General features: G+C 33.9%; 3 protein-coding genes, 1 long non-coding RNA gene and 1 other non-coding gene across 6 annotated transcripts; 3 read left to right on the forward strand and 2 right to left on the reverse strand.

Moving 5' to 3' along the window:
* Positions 1-2411: 2411 nt before the first annotated feature.
* LOC115443338 (serine protease inhibitor 3/4) lies at positions 2412-11019 on the forward strand. Of its 2 annotated transcripts, none has more exons than XM_037444718.1 (9): positions 2412-2521; positions 3748-3891; positions 4210-4416; positions 8348-8446; positions 8527-8667; positions 8992-9201; positions 9857-10001; positions 10190-10349; positions 10705-11018. In XM_037444718.1, exons 1-8 carry the CDS (start codon positions 2465-2467, stop codon positions 10330-10332), a joined length of 1146 nt encoding a protein of 381 aa, XP_037300615.1. In that variant the 5' UTR covers positions 2412-2464; the 3' UTR covers positions 10333-10349; positions 10705-11018. The 2 variants fall into 2 exon arrangements, with proteins under 2 accessions (XP_037300615.1, XP_037300616.1); XM_037444719.1 differs by having other exon boundaries at positions 2429-2521; positions 10720-11019.
* On the forward strand, positions 4427-6220 carry LOC119191005. The gene is made up of 2 exons (XR_005113338.1): positions 4427-5307; positions 5640-6220. It is a non-coding gene; the product is annotated as an uncharacterized LOC119191005 (long non-coding RNA).
* Positions 11020-12655: 1636 nt separating the features above from the next.
* On the reverse strand, positions 12656-18052 carry LOC115443321 (60S ribosomal protein L7a). Its single transcript, XM_030168677.2, has 7 exons — positions 17863-18052; positions 17360-17474; positions 16575-16724; positions 14849-14937; positions 14085-14216; positions 13139-13261; positions 12656-12860 (listed from the first exon to the last, which is right to left on the reverse strand). Exons 1-7 carry the CDS (start codon positions 17875-17877, stop codon positions 12678-12680), a joined length of 807 nt encoding a protein of 268 aa, XP_030024537.1. The 5' UTR covers positions 17878-18052; the 3' UTR covers positions 12656-12677.
* On the reverse strand, positions 17176-17246 carry LOC115443350. Its single transcript, XR_003938610.2, has one exon. It is a non-coding gene; the product is annotated as a small nucleolar RNA SNORD36 (small nucleolar RNA).
* A 3670-nt stretch (positions 18053-21722) lies between the features above and the next one.
* On the forward strand, positions 21723-24831 carry LOC115443313. The gene is made up of 2 exons (XM_030168669.2): positions 21723-21845; positions 23641-24831. The coding sequence occupies exons 1-2, from the start codon at positions 21812-21814 to the stop codon at positions 24801-24803; spliced, it is 1197 nt and encodes a 398-aa protein (XP_030024529.2). The 5' UTR covers positions 21723-21811; the 3' UTR covers positions 24804-24831.
* Positions 24832-25107: the final 276 nt, after the last annotated feature.

Raw genomic sequence — 25107 nt, forward strand, 5'->3', positions numbered from 1 at the left:
AATCACAACAATCACAGTAGGTAATATCAATACATAACAATGTTATTATTTAATTTCATGTTATATTGTTTTGGTTAAAGAATTATATTTAATTATTTTTTTTAATAATTATAATAATCTTATTGTTTAATATTTCTCAGTTCATTATTCTTAAACATGTCATTTATTTATGGCTCATTATTTTGGTCATAGTGGCTTCCACATAAAAGCTAGATATACGCTGTCGCGGACATTTATTGTATATTAGCCTTAAAGCAGCAAACAAATTATTTTCCCGATTTGCTAATTGGATAGTGTAGGTAATGCGAATAATAATTAATGTCGGTTATGCCGATAACAAATGCCGTAATTTTTAAACTTAACCTGTTGTGCAATTACAATGGGTTTTCCTTCATGAGCTTTATATTTTCCTTCCCCAATAGATTCAAAATAATTATTTTAGTGGTACCTATAGTGTACTAGCTGACCCGACAGACGTTGTCCTGTCTTAACTATGTATGCACGCGCGCATTCTGTCGATCTCTGACGGTTATTTCAAACCACGGACACTTATGTAAAATCATTATTGAAAGTTTTCTTAAATTTTCAAATTATCTGCGCAATTTTTTAAATTTCTTTCTTTCATAAGGACCTTCTCCTGACAATAACAAAAAATATATAATGAAATCGGTCTCGCGTGATGGCATGGCGTGACCAAGGGAAATAGGGGATTCATTTTTATATTTATATACTTAGATAGATTATTAAGGCGATACCTCAAGGTCCATTTTCATACATTTTGTTTCACCTTTAATCTGGGTAACTAAACAAGTATTGGCAAGTAAAGAATTTAAATTCACGTCTAGTTAGTGATTAGTTCTCGCAGTTGAAAGAAAAACGTAAAAATAATTAATAATCATGGATATTTCGGCCTTTAAAATTTAATATGACGAAATCCCCTATTTCCCTTGGTCACGCCATGCCATCACGCGAGACCGATTTCATTATATATTTTTTGTTATTGTCAGGAGAAGGTCCTTATGAAAGAAAGAAATTTAAAAAATTGCGCAGATAATTTGAAAATTTAAGAAAACTTTCAATAATGATTTTACATAAGTGTCCGTGGTTTGAAATAACCGTCAGAGATCGACAGAATGCGCGCGTGCATACATAGTTAAGACAGGACAACGTCTGTCGGGTCAGCTAGTACACTATAGGTACCACTAAAATAATTATTTTGAATCTATTGGGGAAGGAAAATATAAAGCTCATGAAGGAAAACCCATTGTAATTGCACAACAGGTTAAGTTTAAAAATTACGGCATTTGTTATCGGCATAACCGACATTAATTATTATTCGCATTACCTACACTATCCAATTAGCAAATCGGGAAAATAATTTGTTTGCTGCTTTAAGGCTAATATACAATAAATGTCCGCGACAGCGTATATCTAGCTTTTATGTGGAAGCCACTATGACCAAAATAATGAGCCATAAATAAATGACATGTTTAAGAATAATGAACTGAGAAATATTAAACAATAAGATTATTATAATTATTAAAAAAAATAATTAAATATAATTCTTTAACCAAAACAATATAACATGAAATTAAATAATAACATTGTTATGTATTGATATTACCTACTGTGATTGTTGTGATTTAACGGTGCAGGAAAACATGAACAAACCCATATACATAAGAATTTTTCATGACAATTTCGAGAGTTTTGTTTTTTTTATCGCTTGGAATGACGAGACGAGCTTATTGCTCGCCTGATGGTCAGCGATACGACCGCCCATAAACAGTAGAAACACCATCTAACAACTTGAATTACAAAGTATTATTTTAGTCCACTGCGCCATCCTAAAACATGAGATGTTAAGTTTTATTATGTCCAGTAGTTAAACTGGCTATAATATTCTTCAAACCGGAACATAACAGTGACTACAGACTACTGCTTGGCGGCAAAATAGAAATTACAATGTTATATACCCAACCGGACTCTAACATATGAGAGACCTACAACGAACCTAAGCCCTGAATGAACCCTCTCAGTAGTAGAGGAAACCCGTACTCAGCTGTAGGCAGTATGTCATAATATTATATAATACGGGGCTGATATAATATTATTATAAACGTTTTATCGACATCAAACTGAAAATTACAAAAACTCATTGCGGTCAGGTATTTTTACACGACTCATTCGATTATTTAAACATATTTTATATACGTCGTTCATTGAAGCTGCAAACGAATTTTGTCGATTTGCTAATTGGATAGTGTAGTGTAGGCAATGGCAATATTAATTAACGCACAACAATTCCCGGTAAATTTTCAACAAAAGCTGTTGTAGGTACCAAGAGACTTGCGATAGGTTTTGATTCTAGGAATTAGTTGTTTTCCTTCCTGGAATTATATTCGTGACATTATGTATATAAATACAGGTGTCTACTTCTTAACTGTTCAATTCAGCCGCAAACATGGACGCCGCAGCATTCTCCTCTGCAGTTGCTCAATTCTCGACCAAGTTCTGTAATGTGAGTATATTTCATAAATTCTATTTATGCTTCGGTAGCGTACCCAGCTTGTTGTTGTGCGACTCCCATGCCACAAGGTCTAGGGTTCGATCACTGGACCTTATTGTGAATAGATTGTAATCGAAGCTAAACCAAGACTATGCCCATAACCATATCATTTTAGTGTGTTGTTTGTTTAATTCAATTTTCATTTCATTTTAAATTAATTTTTTGTTTAGCTTTTGCTCGGTGCTCCCGGCTGCGTGTATAACATCCTATTTCATTTTTGAAAATCTCCGTAATTTTAGTTTATAGCGTCCGTTTTAATTCGAGCGTTACCTTCATAAATTTCAGCGCAATCGCTTCAGCTGTTGGATTCAATTTAAGTTTACCCTTAGGAGTAGATTTTAAAAAAATATAATCCACGTGGGTCACGGTTTATACCAAATTTCTCCGTCACCAATTCAGCGGTTTAGTTTCTCCCCTTTTTTACCTCCTTTAATTTCTATTTCAATGCCTTTGTAGAAATTTATAAAAAAATCTAATATCACATACTTATTCCCTCCTTTGTTGAGCTACGTGGACAAACTAATTCATCTCTACAACCCACCCTTAGTGGGGGGCGATTGTTCCGATATGCACTCTAAGGTTCAATGTTTAAATAAGTATTCACACCTAATTTGAGCAGATTAATTTTAAACTCCGCTTTCATTCGCATATTCAGGGGTTGAAACAAAGGATATCCTATAAGTATTTATTCCCAAGATTTAGGATATCATGTCTATTTTAAAACCAGTGCAAATTGTTAACGCGTTCACACAAACTTTTCAGCTTTATAATTATTAGTAAAGAATACTGCCTCTGAAACGTTGTAATTGTACAACACGATACGAGTACGACAACCAGGCTGAGGTACCAGATTCGAATCCCGGGTAGAGCCAAAATAATTGTGACTTGGTTTTCCTATTTTAAAAATTACTCAGTCGCAGCTCGGAGTCAGGAAGTTGGCGGTATGATATCCCCGTATCTCGGAAAGCACGTAAAGCTGTTGGTGTCATGTCGGATTGCCTTCTAATCGGACTATGAGAGTGAAAGAACTGAGAGTGCACCTGTGTACTGCACACATATGCACTATAATATCTCCTGCGTATTTGGCTGTTCTCCGTTGAGATTGGCCGCCATGGCCAAAATTCGGTTAGTTAGGAAAATAATAGAAAATGTTTATAATGTTAATCCCATTGTTGCAGGAACTTGATAATACTACGAATATTGTGTGCTCACCGCTGTCCGCTGAAAACTTGTTGGCTTTGTTAACTCTTGGTTCAACAGACCCAGCTCGAACCGAATTGCTTAAAGCCCTAGGCTTCCCTGATAATGACGATCATAAGAGCGTAAGTAAATTTACTGTTACATTTTGTAACTACGTATGTGGATTTTAAAGCATAAAAAAACGTTGAAATTTATTTAATATACAATTAGGATTATATATACAATTAGGACAGGTATTTTAATCCATTGATTTATTATAGAGATTGCGATGGTACATACCCAGATGGGCCCTCGCATACGAGAAACCTACTACCAGTACAATTAAATCATACTATAATAATTGCCTTGAAACCTAATAATATCAGGACTGTTTTGCCATCACAAAAATTTATACAATCATTGCTGAATATTCCTCCGATTAAAGAAATGTATTTTTACAGATTCGATCGACTTTCGGTGCTCTTAACGGTAAACTGAAAGCTATTAAAGGTGTAACACTTCTTGTCGCCAACAAAATATACATTAAAGATGGTGGCTACGAGGTAGAGCCAGAATTGAAGAAAGATGCTGAGGATATATTTGATACCGAATTTGAGAAGATAAACTTTAAAGACAGTGCTTCTGCAGCACAACTCATAAATCAATGGGTATGCAATAATTAACATAAACGATTATTTTACCTACAATTAAACATATTTAAGAAAGTAATATAAGATTTGACTGACTAATATAAGATTTACTGCCTCGGTGGCGTAGTTGTACGGCATGCGCGGTACGGCAGCTCTCTGAGGTCCTGGGTTCGGATCCCGGGTCGGGCAAAGTGATATTTGGGTTTTTCTGCTCAGTATCAGCCCGGAGTCTGGAATTTGTGCCCGATATGGCGAAAGGCTTGCCCCCTATCACATCATGGGACGGAACACACTTGGCGAAAAGTGGACCACGGTGGGTCATTCCGCCATTTCGTGCAAATTACATTTCCAGCCAAATTAAACCATGTAGGAATACCTGCATTTAACAGAATTATATTCGAATGGACAACAAATCAAGTACTTAAAAAGGAGTATCATCCAAAAGTTAGAATTTTTAGTTTATTTTCAAATTATGATAGTTTAATTCCCAAAAATCTCATTACACTCTGTGTCCAATCAGTGACAAAGTTGCATTTTACATGTTTATTAATTTTTTGTTGACTAGCTAACTTCCAATTCTTCGATAATACATTTGTTTAATTCCTTACTAATTCATTAGTAATATTTGTAAAATTATAAACATATTATAAATTATTAAAAAAAGGACTTTAAATTTTGTCACGTAAAAAAAATCATCACTATCCAGAGTCAAAATCGTTCCATTCTAATGCGCGTTTATAAATCCCCACCCGTGAGTCATGACGCAAATTGTTCGTACTGGTCAGTTAGCCTCGTCAGCAAAGCCAAGTGCACGTGTCTCCCTCGCTTTTGAAATTATATACATTCTTCGTGCCTTCAAAAGCCTTTCGTCCAAATATTATTTCATCACATTCCGTCGAATTTGAAAAGGTATGTTGCATTTACAGTTATTATAATTTTCATGAGTTAAGCCTACTTCATAGATTATAATCCCATATAATTCTGAATCAGTTACTTAGTATAAGTAAAAAGTTATTTAGGTAATTCTTTACAATTCTCATTTATCTCCTTTGCATTTCCATCCGTCCCATCCATTTTTTTCGTGGATGGTAATGAACGATGTTAGAAGTGAATGATTTTTTTTTAATTATTTACTTTTAATAGATATATTGGATTTTTTAGGCTTTGTAATAAAAATAAAATATACATTAGTAAGGCATCTACCTACGAAAATTAACAAGAAAGATTTATATTTTTTACAGTTCAGCGCAAAATGACGAAGATGGACCGACTTCACGAATCTAAAAAATACACATCAATTAAAAGGATCCCTGAACTATATGCCATCGAAAATAGAAAGAAAGAACAAGATATTTGGCCACAAAAGCTAATAATAAGATTTGCAGTATTAAGGAAATGACTCCCAGAGCACAAAGATCAGAGAAAATACAGAAAATTATTTAAAAAGGAAATTAGAAAAGTATTGAGATGGTACTGGTAGAAAACTCCGCTTCTAGTATGGCTGATTTTATTATACAGAGAGCAGACCCGTTAAAAATAATAGAAGTAACTAAGCAACTAACTAACTCCAAGCAGTAGTAAAGTTCCCCAACAGTCGTGAGCCACAAATGTAATAAGACGAATGCGTTACAACCATCTTAAGATCGTTAAGTAACCCTTATCAGCAGTGTTGATCGCCTGCTCTCACGATGGGTCGAACAATATTTGAACTTATATTCTCGATCCGTGGATATCCAACTAGAAGCAATAGACTGCATACCGATATTGGCTACCTTAAACGAACTCGATGAACCACCTACACACGAATACAAGAATTTCAAAATGCTATTAAACTGCTCGAAAGAGCCCTGGAAACGATGGAATTCCTGCAGAACTCCAAAAAGTGCAGTGCACTCAACCTATCATTTACAAGTTGATAGTAAAGTATCGAAAGAAAGTATACGTACCACAGGATATGCGCGGTGCTAATATTGTTACCCTGTATAAAGGAAAAGGCGATCACGGTGTCTGTAACAATTACCACGGTATATCCTTGTTAAACATCGTTGGTAAACTTTTTGCTCGTATAATATTAGTAAAGATGTGCCCAAGTATCCACTATTGATATAATCTTCACAATCAGTTTCGTTGATCTCAATAAAGCCTTCGACACCTTGAGCAGAGAAGGCCTGTATGCTGTAGAGAAAGTAGGACGCCTGCCTAAGATTCTGTACTTGATCAAAAATTTACACCAAGACATGAAAGGTTCGGTCGTTTTTAACAGTCAGCTTTCATCACCATTCGATATGCGCAGGGGTGTACGACATAGTTGCGTTCTGGCACCTACACTGTTTGGCATCTTCTTCTCGCTTCTGATTAAAGTTGCTTTTGAGGATGCCAAACAGGGAATACATTTGCACACAAGACATGATGGCAAATTATACAATGTTTCTCTGTTCTTATCCAAGTATCATCGCGAGGATTTGTTAGCAGACTGCCTCTTGTTTGCAGATGATGCAGCTCTTGTCGCTACCTCACAAGAAGAGCTCCAGAACATCATGGACAAGTTTGCTAAGGCATGTGTACTGTTTTCAATGTCTATCAACGCAAAGAAGTTCGTTGTAATGAAGCAAGGATGCACAATCACACCAATTATCCTGTTGAGTGGTACACCTTTGGAAAACTTTGGAAGTTTCTGCTACCTTGAATCGACCGTGACTGGAAATCTTTCGCTTGATGCAGAGATTGTGAGCCGTAATGGAAAGGCAGCCACCATGTTTGATACGCTCCATGCAAGGATATGGGACAATAGACACCTAACAACCAAGTCCAAGATGATAGTTTATCAGACTTGCATATTAAGCATACTCTTGTATGGAGTTGAAACCTAGATATCGTATGTCAAACAGGAGCGAAAATTTAATCGTTTCACAGGCGCTGTCTTCGGCGCATCTTAGGCATAACATGGAGGGACAAGATCACCAATGAGGCGGTACTGACGTCTGCACAGCTGCCTAGAATAGCTGCACTTTTGAAAAAGAGACGGCTGCGTTGGCTAGGGCACTATGATCACCTTTAATATTAACTGGAAGAGCGGGGAAAGATTAGCTGAAGATCGCGCCGTCTGGCGAAAAGCTATCTTTGATGGCGTAACCGAACACGATAATTCCTGATTTAAAGACCTATCCGAGAAACACGCAAAATGACACGAAAGCGTTAGCAACCCCTTATCATCCTGGGCAAACTCTGATAGTAACATCTGTACGTCATGTGGCCGGATTTGCCCTTCACGTGTTGAATCTTTACAGCCATCAAAGAAAATGTATCAAAACCTCCAATTGTTGACGCTGTTTAAATCATCTTAATAGATGTAACAAGCCAATAATGATTAATCATAATAATTATTTAAAACTTCTATCCAAAGATTTTTTTTTTCATTATTTTTATAGTTGATTTATATGGATATTTTGGTGCTGATTTTACTTTCTGACGATTTTGACAATATTGTAAGAGATAATTGCTGTGAGAACTATAATTAATATTGAAAACGTTGAATCTCAATAAATAAAATACTGATTATTCGAAAAAAAATACATTTGTTTTTTTTTTTATTAATTTGTCTCTGTTTTACATTACCATCTTCCCTATTTTATTACCTTCCTAGGCTATTTCATTACATTCTTTTTAAAGTTTATTACCATCCACTGCAGATTTTTCCAGCGGCGATATCTCCAAATCTAAACACGATAGAAAAGTGCCTTCCTTTGTATACCATTACAGAGGCAGTCTACATTCGATTTTTTGAATAAAATTCTTGATATTTGACATTTTTCTAAAATGCCGCGGATCGATGAAATTTGCACGCAATCACGGAACAACCCGGGTGCCATGGTTGCGCCTCTGCATACCCCTTCGGGAATAAAATGCGTGATGTTGTGTGTGTACTATAAGATTTATTTTCTGTTTTTAGGTTGAACACAAAACTAAAAACCAGATTAAGGATCTGTTTTCTTCGTCCAGTTTTAGTGCGTTCACTCGTTTGGTGCTTGTTAACGCACTTTATTTCAAGGTACAAATAATTATAATAAAATAATGTTGTAGGTAATATTAATAAAGTATGATTTTACTTCTAAAATCCGTTGATTTTAGGGTGTATGGAAAAATCAGTTTAACCCCAAGGATACAATAAAACAGGTGTTCCACTTGGATGATAAAAAAACGGTCAAAATACCTATGATGTTTAAAGAACAGAAATTTAATTACTACGCGAGTCCCGATCTCCAGGCTCAGGTAAATATAAAATGAAATTAATAATAACTTCATAACGAGTGTCTGCAGGTTCAAACCCAAGGCAAGACTCTGATTTTAAATTAGAAAGAAGAAAGAAAAACTGATATTATTATTATTATTATTAATTAAAAATGGCTGGTCGCGGCTGTGACCGGTAGGTGACATTACTATTAGGTGCAACGTATACTAGGAGTAGTTTGCCCCCTACATCATAAAGACAGGCAATAAATTTTTCTTTCTCTGTACCACCATGGAATTATTATGTTGGCTAATATCCTACCATGTGTAACACGTATACTTATTATTTTCTTCTTTTTCTTGTAGTTGCTAGAAGTGAGCTATGCAGGAGAGGAAACGAGTATGGTATTTATATTACCGGACGATATCGTAGGTCTCAACGCAGTCATGCAAAATTTGGCCGACGGACATGACCTCATGTCTGAAATTAAAAAGATGACCCCAACTAAAGTGAAGGCCACCCTTCCCAAGTTCAAGGTCGAAACCGAAATTGACCTTACGAAGTTACTACCGCAGGTAAGAGATTATTATTTCCGGATAAAATGATCATAAATTAGGTATTGCAACTTCGCCTGCTTGAAACATCTTCCGCGGCATAAAGCTACTATGCTGGTACTTTTCCGCAATAAAAGTTAAAAGCAAGCACAACTAAATCACTGTAATGACGATTCAAAAAAATCTGATTTAAGATACAAATTTCCTGTGAGACGATAAGTAGCCTAAGTATGCACATCTAAGACATGTCGCCTAAATGTGTCATATGTCACGAAAATACTTTCAGTAGTTTCTACCTTACTTCTAATATTTAAATATTTTTCAAACATTTCCATAAATAAGGAGAATCTTAGATTAGTAAGGAATAAGACATGATGATCTTATAAACCACCTTTTGAAAATATAATCTTACCAAGATGATTAATGAGAAGCTGAATGATTGATTCACTGCGTGATTAAAAGAAATTCACGTTAAACAATAAAATAAATTGAACAATAAAATAAAATCAATTTTTATATCAATATTGCTTACTTGTGTAGTATCTACCTATTCAGTTTTATATATCTTATTTATCGTATACGGTATACAGATTACTTACATAACTTTATATATAAAGGCGTAACTGGTTACCCACTGAATATATATAAAATAGTAACAATGTTGAATGCTTTTTAGCTTGGTATTAAAGCGATCTTCAACAAGGACGATTCCGGTTTAAGTGAGCTCTTGAGTCCTGCTCAGGAAGTGTATGTAACGGAAGCGATACAAAAAGTTTACATCGAAGTGAATGAAACAGGCGGTGAAGGCGGCGACGGTTCAGGTGAGAAATGACATTACCTTTGGGATTACCTCTGGTATGATTAACGAAAAAAATGTAAATTTGTTGTAAATACATAGTAGACCTTGCCAGTGTGGCGCGAACGTAGGTGGTGCCAGTGATGTAACATTGTGTACGTAATACCGTACCGTAAGCTATGTATATTCTATAGTGTATGCGATGTTTGACAGGTATTGATATACGGTCAATTTCTTTCATGGCTGACGCCGAGACGCGGGAATCAGCGTACTTCCGAGCGGACCACCCGTTCCTCTACCTGCTCATGGGTCCAGATAACACGATTTTGTTCATCGGCGCCTATCGCGGCAATTAATCAGCAATTACCGAAATGTATGTATTTTTATTATTTACAAATTGTTGGATTCATTAACAAAATTGCTTGTAAGCTGTAATGTTCTGAGCTACTATACTTATTTATGAAAATATTATAATGGTGCACTAATTACTTCATTCACGATATTTATTGTACATTATGTGCAGCTTAATAAATAATAAATTGTTATTAATTTCCAATTTATCCCTGTTGTAATTAACAAAAAGCAACGTTATCTAAGTACCTACTTTTATTATAGTACATTTAAGTATTATGCCATGTTTGACATACTTACTTCCATGTGATTTGACTAACCCGAAGTTTTTTTTTAGAAAAGATAATCAATTTTAAATAAGATAAAATAATTTACAGAAATTGCTTCTACAGTTTCTTCTACTATTATAAGAAAGCAGCGGTGTCTCTCTTCACGGCCGGCCATCCATTCCTGACATCGAACCTTATCAAAGTCACGCCTTTCGTCTACTACACATCGTAGCGGATAATTGCTTGCTCCTTGAAGTAGCGGTTCAGCCAAGGCGAATTGCATCTCCCAAGATAACATACTCCCGCGCCAACCTTTCATTTTTATATCATATAGAATTGTATAATGTAAAAAAAATATGGCTTTGATTTTATACTTCAAATTTTGTTTTCTTTTTTTTTATCATTTTAATAAAAGCTTTTTTTAAAAAATGTGTTATTATTTATTTGTTTATTGTACCTGTGTATCCTAAGATGTTTTTATTACATAGATACGTTGTCCGAGCTTAATATTGGCAAGACGAAAGTAAGGTAATTGCCCGACTTAACAGCCAATGAAGCACTAACGTTGTTACGTAACTATCCTTTTCTAACGAATGTGTGCTGAATCTTTTTATTTCTTCTTCGAGCCAATTTGTAATTATGTGTACAGCGACGTGAATATAGCAAATAGTGCGCCGTTTTTATGTGCCATTTTGTTAGTGTATAACGTGTCTATTTGTAAAACGTCATTGTGTGTATCCCTGTTTGCTATGGCATCAGTGTTTTGGGGTTGGGAGGGAAACATTCATGCTATCATCCCTTAAAAGGTCACAGTGCGACATAAAGAAGCTCGCTTTCTAAGTCCTTTATCATTCAGAATGAAATAAGTCACTGCTTATGTATAGGTCTATTATCTCTGTTTCTTTATACAATTATGTATTTTTTCAATAAGTACTAATAAGTAAGGAATATTCTTAAAACTCGTATGGAACGAATTGCCCAAAGCCGTTTGCCCTCAGGGGGAATTTAAGTAATTCCCGACATGGTATTTCCAATATTTTGTTCCGTGGCGTCCACACTTATGCTGCAGTCGGTCGCACCGCGCACGCTACGTCGCGCTTCTCGGAATCATTTTTATTAAAACCACTATGTAGTGTCGCTCGCAGGCTATAGCTATCGGCCTACGACTAGCGGCCTTGCATCGTATATGTCTATGGTTAAGAATTGTCTTCTATATACCCAGTATTCTATCGAAGAACTTGCACCGGTTTATAATATATTACTGTAATATTAAGCGGACCAGCTATGATTTTATTCCTTACATCCCCCTAGTGAGTATTGTTTGATTTACTCATTCATCCAAATTCATTGTTTTATAAGCTACTCTGTTTTCTGATGTCGTTTAAAGTTGATATAGTATATCAGTTACCTTTGGTAAACACATCACACCCGTATATAAATTACTTCAAGCCCACATCCCAAAAGGATAAGCAGACTGCCATTGACAATCCTCAAATGTTGAACTCTTATTTCGAATCACCAACATAGATCTCATGCAATCGTCGCATTTGACCTTTGACCTGCCTATTTAAAAAATTGCAGTTTGGCACACTTTTGCGGTGCGGTCAACCGCTAATACCTCCACTGGGCTTGTCAGTCTTGTCTGATGTTAGCCTTTCATCACCCATTGTTATGGAAAATGACAAATGTCCCTTAACCAACACAAAAAAATAAAAAGGAGAAAATAAATAGTACTAGAAAGATATGGGTTAACAGTTATTAAATTTGTGTTAGTAATAAAAAGAAAATGTATTAAAAATAAATAAGATTGTAACCACCCCAGCCCAATATTTTGCAACTTCTTCAGAACCCTTTTTTACATGCCTCCAGAATGATCCTTATCAATAACATCTAATTTAGGGATCTGCATGCAAAATTAGTAAAGCCGGTGGGTTAAGAGAGTTTATTGTTAGTAAGCATACATCAGCAAAATCAATACAATCTTTGATATTTTTACTAACATCTACTCCTACACGGCTACTCTGAAATTCCAAAGATCATTAGCAAATAAAACAGAACGTGGGATGTTTAAGTTTATTGCATTAGCCCTGCTTCTGCGCTAACTCGCGAGCCTTGGCTTTCTCCAGCTTGGCGATGCGCGCGTTGGACTTGTTGCCGAGCACGCCGCCGCCCCAGTGTCGGCGCAGCTCTTCATACCGCTCGTTGAAGTTGGTCTTGATGGCTTCCACCACCTTGGTGAACGCGGCACGGTCTCCAGCCTCCACCTGTGATAATAACTCTTATGAAGTCAGGAGTCAAAAATAATACTACATCCATACATCAAACAAAAGGTTACAAAAAACAAGCATTTCAAATATTTTGTGCGAGTCTAGAAAGCATACTCAGATAAATTCTATTGGTGGTAGAAAGGTTGTCATCATGGCATTTAGATAGCAAATAAATCATCATTATATGCAGCATCTAAGACCCCACAAACATCAATGCTATTGCTTATGATAATGCTAAGTGTAACACTAGTCTTATAATGTAAAAATATACATACATTTGTGAGAGCAACGCAGGTGCAAGTCTTGCGGTGTACAAGGGCTCCGAGACGAGATTTGCCCTTGACAATGCAGTATGGGACACCCATCTTACGGCAGAGAGCGGGCAGGAAGAGAACCAGCTGAAATAATTAATGAAATTATGTTTACATGTGTCCATTTTATGCAGTTATTTATATATGCATACAAATTTTATATTGTGAATTTTGAAATGATTTCTTAAGTAAAGGCATTTAAATGGCATAAATGTAGTCAATTTCATAACAAACTAAAATGTAATGTAAACGCATTTACATTCTGGACATGGCTCAGAGTCAACTGGCTTCATGCAACTGTTGAATATAAAAATATTCACAGTCTCAGGTGAAGAAATTCTGACATCACTGCCAATAAGGAAATATTAACAATATGATATGAAAAGTATAAAAAACCTATATTTTGATTTATATAATAAACAAAATTAAAATATATTACCACTTTAAAATCCTAAGTTAATCTTACAATTCAGATATTTTCGGATTTGTTTAACAATTTTTTAGACAAATGATTTTATAGTCATTTTGACATTGCATTAAGTAATGACACCACATACTTATCTTCTTGAAAATAACACTATAAGTCACTCAAACTGTAGATGTTAAATAAAGAGTTAAAATTATGAACAAAATGAATATCAATAAAACAATTTTCTTTATACACATCCTAATACCACTACTACTACTCAAAGAAAATACGTCACAGCGGTGACATCACATTTTCAGTCAGAAATATATACTGATGCCATATTTGAACTGTACAATTAATGTTCAATAAATCAATATTCTTCATTCAGATATGATTTTTTCACATTAGCAAAGCTAAAAGCGAATATGTGGCTTTATATTTAACAGGATGTCAATTTGACCCTAACCATGGTAATAGAAAATGAATTGTTGTTTAACTCACCTCAATGGGGTCAACATCGTGTGCAATGACCACAAGCTGCGCCTTCTTCTTCTCAACTAGCTTGGTGACAGTATTAGTGCCAGCACGGATTGTGTTGGGCCTCTTTGGTGGAGGCTCATCCTTCTTGGCCAACTAAAGATAAGGTAATATTTAGTCTATGCTCTAAAGAATGTATAAGGTTAGGAAACTATATATAGCATCAGAGATCTTGGTGGTTGATGGTCTTCATGGTAATCTGAATTATGTGTATTTATGCATCATGACTTTTTAATTAAATTTGTTGGTTTAAAACTTGATTCTGGATTTAGTAAACATTATAATAATAATAATAATAAGTTTTTTTATTAAAAAGTACATAATGTGTTTTACAGTTAAAAAAAAAGCAGTGGTATAACAAAACAAATTTCTAAAAACAAAAATAAAGTATTTACCAGTGGTACCCAAACTAGGCCGTGCCTGTACCTTGGGATACCATTACAAATTAAATATCGTATCATTTGTAATTGCTTGGTGAGCATTGTCCTTTTAAAAATTCATATAATTTGTAACAAATATTAAAAATGTAAAACTTTTTCATTAATCACAATTATTTCAATCATTACAACTTTTTGCAATTCATTTCTGTAGTAAATGAATACTTTAAATTCAAATTATAGCTTATATACAAAGTACTGAGTGGATTCAACTTGAAATTTGCTTTAGCATCTAAGATATTATGATCATAATAATCCTTAATTATGTAAGAAATGTTCAATAAAGCATACCTTGGCCTCAGCAGCCTTCCTCAGGCGTTCTTTGCGGACTGCTTCAGTCTCAGGCCTGTACTTCTCCAAGATCTTGAACAGGCCTTTGGCTGCAAAATCACAAACAGCATGAAGAATTTCACCACACAAAACATATAAAAAAATAAGTATGTAAATTTTTTCAGAGTTAAAAAGCTCGTATATTTTTTTGATAATCACATAGATTCATAGTTGCATTTGGAATTCATCATGTTAATTACCTAAGCCACCCTGGGACAGACCTGACAATAAATTTAACAATATTAATCATTGTTAAACTATTCTTATATTAAAAATAAATAGACATCAGACATTCAAAATGTCACCATCAATGAGTATTTTGGTTGTTATAAACAAACATTTCAGCCATAAAACCAGGATATTTTGCATAGGATTATAAAACTTTTAATGAAAAATGTAGTTAAAATTGTACATAAAAATTTCCATTATTGAATCTGAAAAATCTGTTTAAATTAGATTAATTAATTTTAAAAAATCAGATCACCCCATTGTGTTGGATTTAATAAGACCAACATTAATATTAGCCTTTTTCAATAATTGCTGATTCAACACATACATAATTTACCAATTGAATGTAAATCAATAATTATATATTTTCTTATTCCTAACTAATCCATCTTCTCCCTTGAGACAATTCTTGTGTGCTCAGTCTTTACACCAAATGCATGCCCATGCTTTAGGGGACATTTGTGCATACTTCATAGTGCACAGCACATTGAGGCCTAAAAGCACCCTCAAACATTTCACTCAGCCTACCAATTATGAACATCCTTAATCCTTCATTACCATCCTCCCCCTATTTTCTACCCCAATCTCCATTGGGTCTGCTGCGTTTGCTAAGCCAAGAGATCACCTGTATACCATTTGCAAACCCCCTAAGGAAAATACAAGTCCATCTTCCAATACAGCTTATGAATTCATCTTTTCGGTTATTTAAAAATTCTTCATAAAAAATTCTATTTATAAATAAAAATAATTTTGGTTGTTTGTTTATTGTCCACAATGTTCATTGACAGTGACAAAACATTTATTACAGCATATTGGGTGCAAGAAGCTAACCTAATAATCCTATTTAATACATAGAGGAATGAGTGAGAAAGGTTTCACAAATCTATTCTAAACACAGAACATGCTCTTAGCAAATTTTTAATCTACATTCCAACAAAAGCAAATATTGTCAGGCCTAATACATTTTCTTTATGAGTTTAATACTAGAAATGCCATTGTGAACTTAAAACATACTGTCCTGCTAAGAAATAAGAATGAAAATAAATAATAAAAATAGTTTCTCAGCAGCATCACCAACACTTATATTTTTATTGATTTGTATAAAGGCTTTTTACACATAATTGTTATATATGATTAATTTTGATCATGTACGTTGGAGAATGAAATTTATACCTTGTTTGTTAGGTTGATTTAAACAAAGGTTAAGTCTAGAATGTTAACTCTATTCGAGAAATAGAGAGCTAATTATCACAAAATACTCTTTGCAACAAACAAAATCATTTAAGACACTTTTATGCATTATATTGGAAATTCATAACTTGTTTTGGAAATACAAATATATCACAATATACATTTTTTTTGACCTAACTTAACATTGACCTGGGCAAGATTAAAACAACCAGAATGGTATAGTACTAGACTAAAATGTTAAAGGAAATCGTTAAATAGGTTCACATACCTGTGGTCTTGTCAAGTGTCTGAGTGAACTGGTTGATTGGTGGGGGCACCTTGAGTCGGCGCTGCAGGACTGCCTTCTGGCGCTGGATACGGATGTATTTGGGCCATCGCACGAAGCGGGACAGGTCACGTGTGGGCTGGATGTCCTGACCTATCGCATTATAATGTACAAGTTCTCTTTTAAAACATTTGAATTTATGTACTACAATACTTATGGATGGAAGCCTTTAATTCTGAACTGCATCATAAATTAACTCTTACTTTATTTATTGTAATTACATCTATTTAATAGTACTCATTGATCTTAAAGCTGACCACACCCTTTATCACAATAAATAATGTGGAATAAAAACTTCTGAACTGCATGAAATGAATACAAGCAAATGTTTGTTTGTGGGAAATATTTGTGTACAAGATTCATTTGCATATTACTATATTTATACTCATGTATGCATACATATAGGTACTTCCACATTTTAAATTTTACACTACTTTTGATTTTTACTATAATCTGGAATCGATACAATTCGCTTTGAACAGAACATTAAACAATACAGAATAAAGTAAAAGTTTAAAAAATAAATATTTTAAACTAATGTTGGACTGATCAGTGTTAAAAAGCTCGTTAATAATGCCACATGGTGCTTCGGTAAATAGTTTTACATCATATCAGTCCAACAACACACGTGTTGAATCAAAACACATGAATCTCGAAGGCGATATAAATCAATAACTGAAAAATCAATAATCGCCTTCTAGAATTATAAATGGAAAATAACGACTTACCAATAGCGAAGTTCTTGGTCCTCTTCTCGAAGAGCGGGTTAACGATCTTCTTGGGTTCAACCTTCTTAACCACCAGTGGGGCGGCGGCTACCTTCTTCCCGACCTTCTTCTTAGGCTGAAAATTTCACATTTGCTGTACTGTTGCACACTTACACAAATGTCCATAAGAGAGACACAAAGTCATCAGCGATCTTGGTGATAATTGCATGTAATCACAAACGATCATTGCAAAAGTATCATCATGGCAATATTCTAGGTTATGCGCAAGTTTTCGTCACAATGGCGAAAAATCAATATCCACCCTTTAGCTCGTATAGGGTTGAATTGTATGCCTAAATATAATTATTTGTATAAAATACCTGGAAATTACCGGGAAGACCGCTAATTCGATATTTACGTTAAAACACGGTAAGTCCGCCAAACATGTTTATGTTAAAACTTCACAATTTATTCACTTCTTGAAACTAAAATATAGTAATCTACTAAACGCACATAGTGTTTACCTTCTTCTGGACCATCTTGAATGGTTCTTAAATCAGTGATTGAAAGGCCACGAAAAGATACGTGACCCAAACCAAACACCTATCTTTCGGCGAATATGGCCGAAACAAAAAGGACTGTCTACGAGACGGGAAAAGTCAGATCGATAATTTTGACAAGTTGAGAGTTAGTGTTGCCACTATTCTGCTAATTTAGCGCCCTCTACTTATTTGATGTTTTGTAAAGTGGAAATTGATTTTCATTTCCAATAAATATTCAAAATCATTATATAATATTTTTAATCAGTTTAATACAATACAATTTACTAATCAATAGTTTAAAGTTGATGAGTTCGAGTTGAGAATTTTAAAAATATAGGAGTTAGTGTAAATAAAAATGTATTTGTCTAAGATCATATTGTTTTCACGTAGAATATTTTTTTTTTTGAAGTAGTAAATTTGATGATAACTATAATTGAAATTCTAAAAATAAACCCTTTGAAACATATAATTTCTAAGTATTAAGTACCTTCCTGCCTGATAAAAACTTCTATTTCTACAAAATACTTACCTATTATGTTTTCACATTCGACGTTTAATGGGCCAATAATCTAATAGATGGCGCTATATAGTACTAATTCAAAAAGTTATTAAGAGCGTTTACGTGCCGCGCGTGAAGTCAACTATAGGTAATCCTTCGCAAAATTCACTCACACAGAGCCGTTGCGTAGCTGTGTGCGTAGAGTTAGCGCGTCGGCTATCTTTATAGTCAGACCAACCAATTTTGATCTTTTCGCTTTAATTATCTAATTGGAATGTAACTTATGATTTATGAATTTATGATAAATGAAGAATTCTATTATTAAATATATAAGAATTCATCATGAAATAGTTTATATGTATCATTTTGTAATTATAAAAAAAAATAAACATTTTTAACAAATTTTAACGGCAATTTTACAAATTGTTATTTTCACTTTAGAAAGTACCCTTTAGTAAAGTGGAGCTCATCATGAAGCCGAAAGATAGGCACCAGAACTCCGTAATCAGACAATAAATCAGGAAAATTACTGTGCTACGATGTTTATAATGGACCACATAATTACTCCATAGATCTGCAGTTTTTAATATTTAGCGTATTGAAAGTTTTAATTAAGTCATTAGAAATTACATATTGGAATTTATATTTTGAGTCAGAAGGTGTATGTAATGAGATGTCATTTTTAGGTGTATAACTAAAAAGTGAGAAATAAAAGACTTCTTTTTTCGGAAGTTGGTTATATTTTTTTGGATAGTTTTTTTTTTAATAGGTATTGCTTCTCAGTGACATCGATCATCAATCGATCGATTGTACATCCATGTATAACAATTTACCAGTTTTATATCCATAGTTTTGCATAATATTTGCGACACACGACGAAGCAAAATAGTTGGTTCTGTACTTTTTGACCAACAGCAGTCAGCTTTGACTGTAAGTATGGGAATACCGTCTTTTACATCGCCACAGGCAACATCTTTATCAGTTTCTTCCCTAGCGGCCTCTTGCATCCTGTCCTCTGCAGCTAATTTCAATCATTTAGCTAACTCGTCGTAACATTTCATGTAAACATTTTGCGTTAATATTGGTAAATCTATGGAAGCTAACTGTTCGTTTAAATTTGATCTAACAACTTCAGTCATCATAGCTCCATTTACAGTTCCACGATATACGTCCATACTATCAGTATATCTCTTAGCGCTTAAATAGCTTAAATTCCATATTGCACATATTACACTTCATTAAAAATGTTGACTGCAAGCAAACATTCTCTTTCAATAGTTGTAAATGTTCGATACTACAACCTGTTGCTCTGTTGTGTGTCTGTGTACAACTTTACTTATTTATTCCTAACTCTTTTCTTTGCCATAGAACTTACCAAATTTAACTTATCGAATGTTATGCAGGTAGAACAGGTATGAGTTACCATTTCGGGATAAAGGAGAAAAAAAAAACATATTTGTAGGCAAAACAATTTGCTACAAATTATGACTTTACAAAATTTATGTAAGACGCATAGTTTCCGAGATATCGCGAAAAAAGTGTTTTCACCCCTTTCTCCATGATGGCGGCCAGGGGACAAGGGGGCGACCTCACAAACTTGAGATTAAGCTTCTATTGACCCCCACACATGTTCTAAAAATAAAATTGGGTCCTCTAAAAATACAAAGCTCATGTAACATTTCAATGGGCTAATTGTTTTTAGCTTAAGGTTCCATTTTTTCCTTCGAGTAACTATGCTCAAGTGTTTAATGAGTAAAAAAAAGCAACAACCATAACTACAGACGCATGTTATAACATTAGTACATCAATTTTTTAGCTTTTGCTTTAGCCGAAGTTTCAGCGTTGTTACGTTTCCTTTTCTTGCCTAGAAATAGCTTTACTTCCCATTGTGTCTGAAACATAATAATATAATAATAATTTATAGTAACTACTAAAATTATTGTCAATCATTAAAGAAAAAATATTTTACTTACTAAAGTACTAAGATGTGGCAATCACTGTATACACGTGACTATTTTTTCTACGCACAGCAAAGTCCAACTGGAGTCTCGCCGGAACGACGAGCGATACGTCCTCTCTCTAGAAAGCCTCAAGGCGGACTAATTTGAAACGATTTGCGCGTTGCGTTTTATAGTGGTATTTAAAATATTTATAGAAAAATAACAGAACTAATTTTGTAGAATTTTTAAATTGTATGTTTTTGAGGAGATGTTCTTCTATTATAGTAATCCAATATTATATTCAATTAAGTAAGATATAGTGATAAAAAAATCATTTAAATGACCAACATTTCTGAAATTTTCGAATTCTTTGAATTTTTATTTCTCATGAATTAAACATAAAAAGATTTTTTTCTCTACTAACTATTTTCTACACGATCTTTTTAGATAGATAAAAATAACATATTGTTATGTTCCTTAGTGGTTTAAGGTATTTTGAGCTTCGAAATAGACGTTCGAAGCGCAAATTTGAAAACCTCTGTTCAGTAATAATTAAACAATTTACAAATACTCAATAAATCTAAAAATTTTCTCTACTAACTTTTTAGACAACAAAATTTTCTATAATAATTACTAATTCATATGTTTTTAAAATAATGTTTTGATGGATATTATCTCCTTCGAAAAGTGCTGTTTTTGAGACATACGGCGCGCGGATGCGTAAACGCTCTTAACAACATAATTAAACAAAGATATGATTTTTTCTATAGTAGGCTCTATTTTAAAATTGCGACCTTCGATTATTAAAAATAAAAGTATGGGATAAATACTAGAACTTAGGAGAAGCTTTCAAGTTTTCATTTGCAACGCCACTACTAGATGGAGTTACTAGAGTTATGCTGTGTCTTCTTTGAAAGTTTGCCATAATATTTTAAAATCATGAAATATGCAATATCTTTATTCCTCTTATTTAATTTAAAAAATCTTATTTTTAAAGTAACTCCCATCACGCCTTTCTCCCTTTAAAATGGTATTGCGGAAATGTGTACAGGCCATCATATCGCCACATGAGCAAAAATTTCAGACATCGAGGCGATACTACTGAGCAGAAAAATTTGCCATCACTGCTTATCCAGAATTCGAACTCAAGACAGATATATGTACTGCCAGACCAGAAAAACAAAAAACCTCGCTATCTTGTGGCAAAATATGGAACTAAGTTGTTGTACTGTCGATATTAACTTTACTATAAAAAACAAAAAGTACCGCATCCAAAGTAGATTTTTTAACTTTTTATTCAGCCAGCACATTAAGAATTTATTTAAAATTGTGTTGTGTCGAAACACAAGTGGCCGCCGTGACCGAAATTCGGCTGAGACGGATTCATTCAATTATATTTTTCTGCAGTCTACACCAGTATTACATTTTAAAACATAACGAATTTACAACAGTTTAACGATCAGTAAAAAAATAATAAAACATTTCACTCAACATGCGATATAAAATAACTTTATTTGTTTGCTTTGGTAAGTAAGTATTTTTACAGAGAACCAATTTCGAGAGAGATTAAAAAATAAATGTATTCGTCAGTATTTTTTTTTTATAATATAAGTACGTGCATGGCAAAGTGACCCCAACGTAGCTGATGGTAAGTGGAGTTGGGTCCAATAGAATGTCAACTAACGAGAGATGATTACCCCTCGACAGTCGACACAATTTTGTCGGTCTGTTGACCCGGATATACACAGGCTGATCCCGGAACGCGACACACTTACGTGGGCCACTATGGCGGGTTGTAACACCTTGTGTACGGTGGTCGCTATCCGGACGAATATAAAATATATTCTACCACCAGAAAGTAGTTTGGTCTTTTAAAAAGTGTTTTTATATTTTCATAATTTATTAAATCTGTAAATCTAGTTTTATTGCATTATCTGCGTTCGTTCTACGGTTTATCAATTAGTACCTAGATGCCTTTCTCTGTTCCAATGGAAAAACGTAAAATATTCCGAAAAGGAACCCGACACAACATATGGGTACTAATATGCATAAATATGGTCAGCAAATCGTTCTAATTATAATAAGATTCTACATAAAGGGTAGCCGATAGCAGCCCCGGATCGAACGGGGGGCTAGACGGGGGCCATGCCCCGGGCGGCGAATTCAGAGGGCGGCAAATTCAAACTTGGCAGACGAATACATAACTTATCATTAACGCAACTTTGACTACTGAAAAATCCAGTACATTCAATACTAAAATTATTTCCCGCTGGGTGCGAAATATTGATGATGATGACAAAAGTAAAAATATAAGTGGGTGAGGGCGGCATTTAACAAATTTTGCCCTGCCTCCAAAAAAATCAAGATCCGGGGCTGGCCGATAGGAATCGGATCATATAATATTAAAAAATAATATCATGAACTTAGGGTAGATACCTAATTAACTTTAAATTTGCTGCCTAAAGTTAAAATCGATAAAACTGTGTTACTTGCGTACATATCAACGTGATTATTATTTTAAAATTAGTTATCTGATTAAATTGAAACCCAAAAGACCCTCAAACCTTAAGATAATGCAAACGGCTTCTGCGTAGATCGGGCTATCAATAACAAGATATTTTTTATATCATTAAAAAGTGATATTGTAATATTAACTTTTCGGACGACCGTGCAGGCTTTAAAACTTCGAAATGTCGGGAGTAAAAATTAAACAAATAAGAACGAAAAAATCCGTTAAGTATGTAGTTTTAATTCAATGTCAAATATTCGCGTAAACATAAGAAATCATTAACTAAAATATAAAACTTCTATTCAAATTTGTACTGAAATTGGAAGTTACGTCAAATACTGTTATATTGTTTATTTATTAAGGAACAGTCATACATCGAAGATGATCATATTGGTGACAAATATTATGTTATAGACCTATAGTTCTTTTATGTATACCTAAACAATTTTTTTTATATTTGTCGAAGGTAGTCGTAATAATAGTATCTAATATTATCTCGATAATACAATGCTTAGGAATTTGACTATCTTCACAATATGTAGGGGGCATTGTTGTTTCATTTCCAATTGAATAAAAACTCGTCAGTCAGCTTTATTGTCGCCTCGTCTGCGATAGACGCCACGCTGAGCTAATGTCCACAACATTCAAGATTAATGTACCTTCCCCTGACCCAATTCAATAATATATTATTATTTGTATTACTCTTCGGATTAAGCCGAAACTTTAATCTAGATAATTTTAATAAAAAAACAAACAAACTAACCCACCTATGTAAAATTCATAACTGGAATACAAAATATTTTTGTTTCTAGCGTTACTTTGCTTATCGAATTGCATAAAAGTAAACATGCAAGGTTCATTAACCATGGGACGAGACGTTATGGATGCACTTTCTGAATATGTCAATAGATATTATATCAGTGGCAGAAGATCTATGAATATTGATAATCAAAAATCACATGGCATATCTACAACAGTACAGTCTGTATCTCTATGTAATAAATTGGATTTCTGTCGACGAAAACTGAAAATGTTCTTGAACGAGTATATTATTGCCATAGACAGTGAATTGGAAAGAATTTTCGAAGATCTAAAACAAAATAATCAAGTAGATGAGGAAAATAAATCTGTAGAAAATCCCAACAATCTAATTTTCAAAGAACAATTAAAACTATGCTTGAAAGATATAAAAAGAATACTTAAAATGGCAAATGAGAAAATATCTGAAGAAAACGAAGCTTACGTGTGGACTGATGTAATTAAAAAAATCAGCGCAAAATTCCAAGAAACAGCTCAATGGTTCGTAAATGAGAGACTAGAAGGAAATCCGGACGTTATAGGTGAAATTAAAAGCAAATTAATGCAAGAGATAATAACCAGTACTGCAAAAGTAGAGAGCAAATTTCAATCAAAATTGTGCGCCGAACACAACATTTGTACCAAATCTTATGAATGCACAAAAGGCCTAAACGCTTTATTGATACAATTTAACAATACAACTGAAGAAAAGGTTAAAAACTTCGTTCGCACCTTCTACGAACTCTTACCTGAAACTGGATTTTATAGCAAATTAAGAGATGTTACAGGAACAGAGTTCCAAGTGATTCTAAACGACATGTCATATGGAAATGTGGTGACAAAAGACGTCTTTATGGCACTGCACAAATCATTGCAAATTAGATTGAAATCACTTAACACTAACACAGAAATATCCAAAGAAAAAGATGTTGAACTACTTAATTTAATACTTTCGGATATGGATCACTTTTATAGCAAACATAAGCCTGAACCGTTTTATAAATTTCTGGACAGTTTTAACCATTGGTCAAAGTTTGGTGGTCGGTTGAATCCTCATGTTAAACAATTGATGAAAGATATTTCCCAACAAATATCGGAACAATCGGAAACGTTGTTTGACAAATTGGTTAATGAAGTGAGAGTGTTTTTAGAAATAACTGTAGACCCAGAGCAATAAATTGTTTGAATTTGTAATAAATTAAAAATTCTATTTATATGACCTTGATTATGAAACGAAGCAGTGATAACTATAGGCTATTGTTAATCAGTTTAAACGCAGGCGTAATGCATTTGGGAAACCATTAGGTAAGTAGTTGCTTATCTTTTCAATAAAACTTGTATGAAGCGAAGTTATAAACAGAAAGTGATAACTGAAGTAAACACATGTACCTAAGTGAAATCATAGATTCATCCATAAAGAGGCAAGAATTTGAGTCCCCATTTATATTTTAAAGCTTAAAATAAAGTAGGTCTTTAGTCTT

This window comes from Manduca sexta, chromosome 28 (assembly GCF_014839805.1).
Source record: "Manduca sexta isolate Smith_Timp_Sample1 chromosome 28, JHU_Msex_v1.0, whole genome shotgun sequence".
Lineage (NCBI taxonomy): Eukaryota > Metazoa > Arthropoda > Insecta > Lepidoptera > Sphingidae > Manduca > Manduca sexta.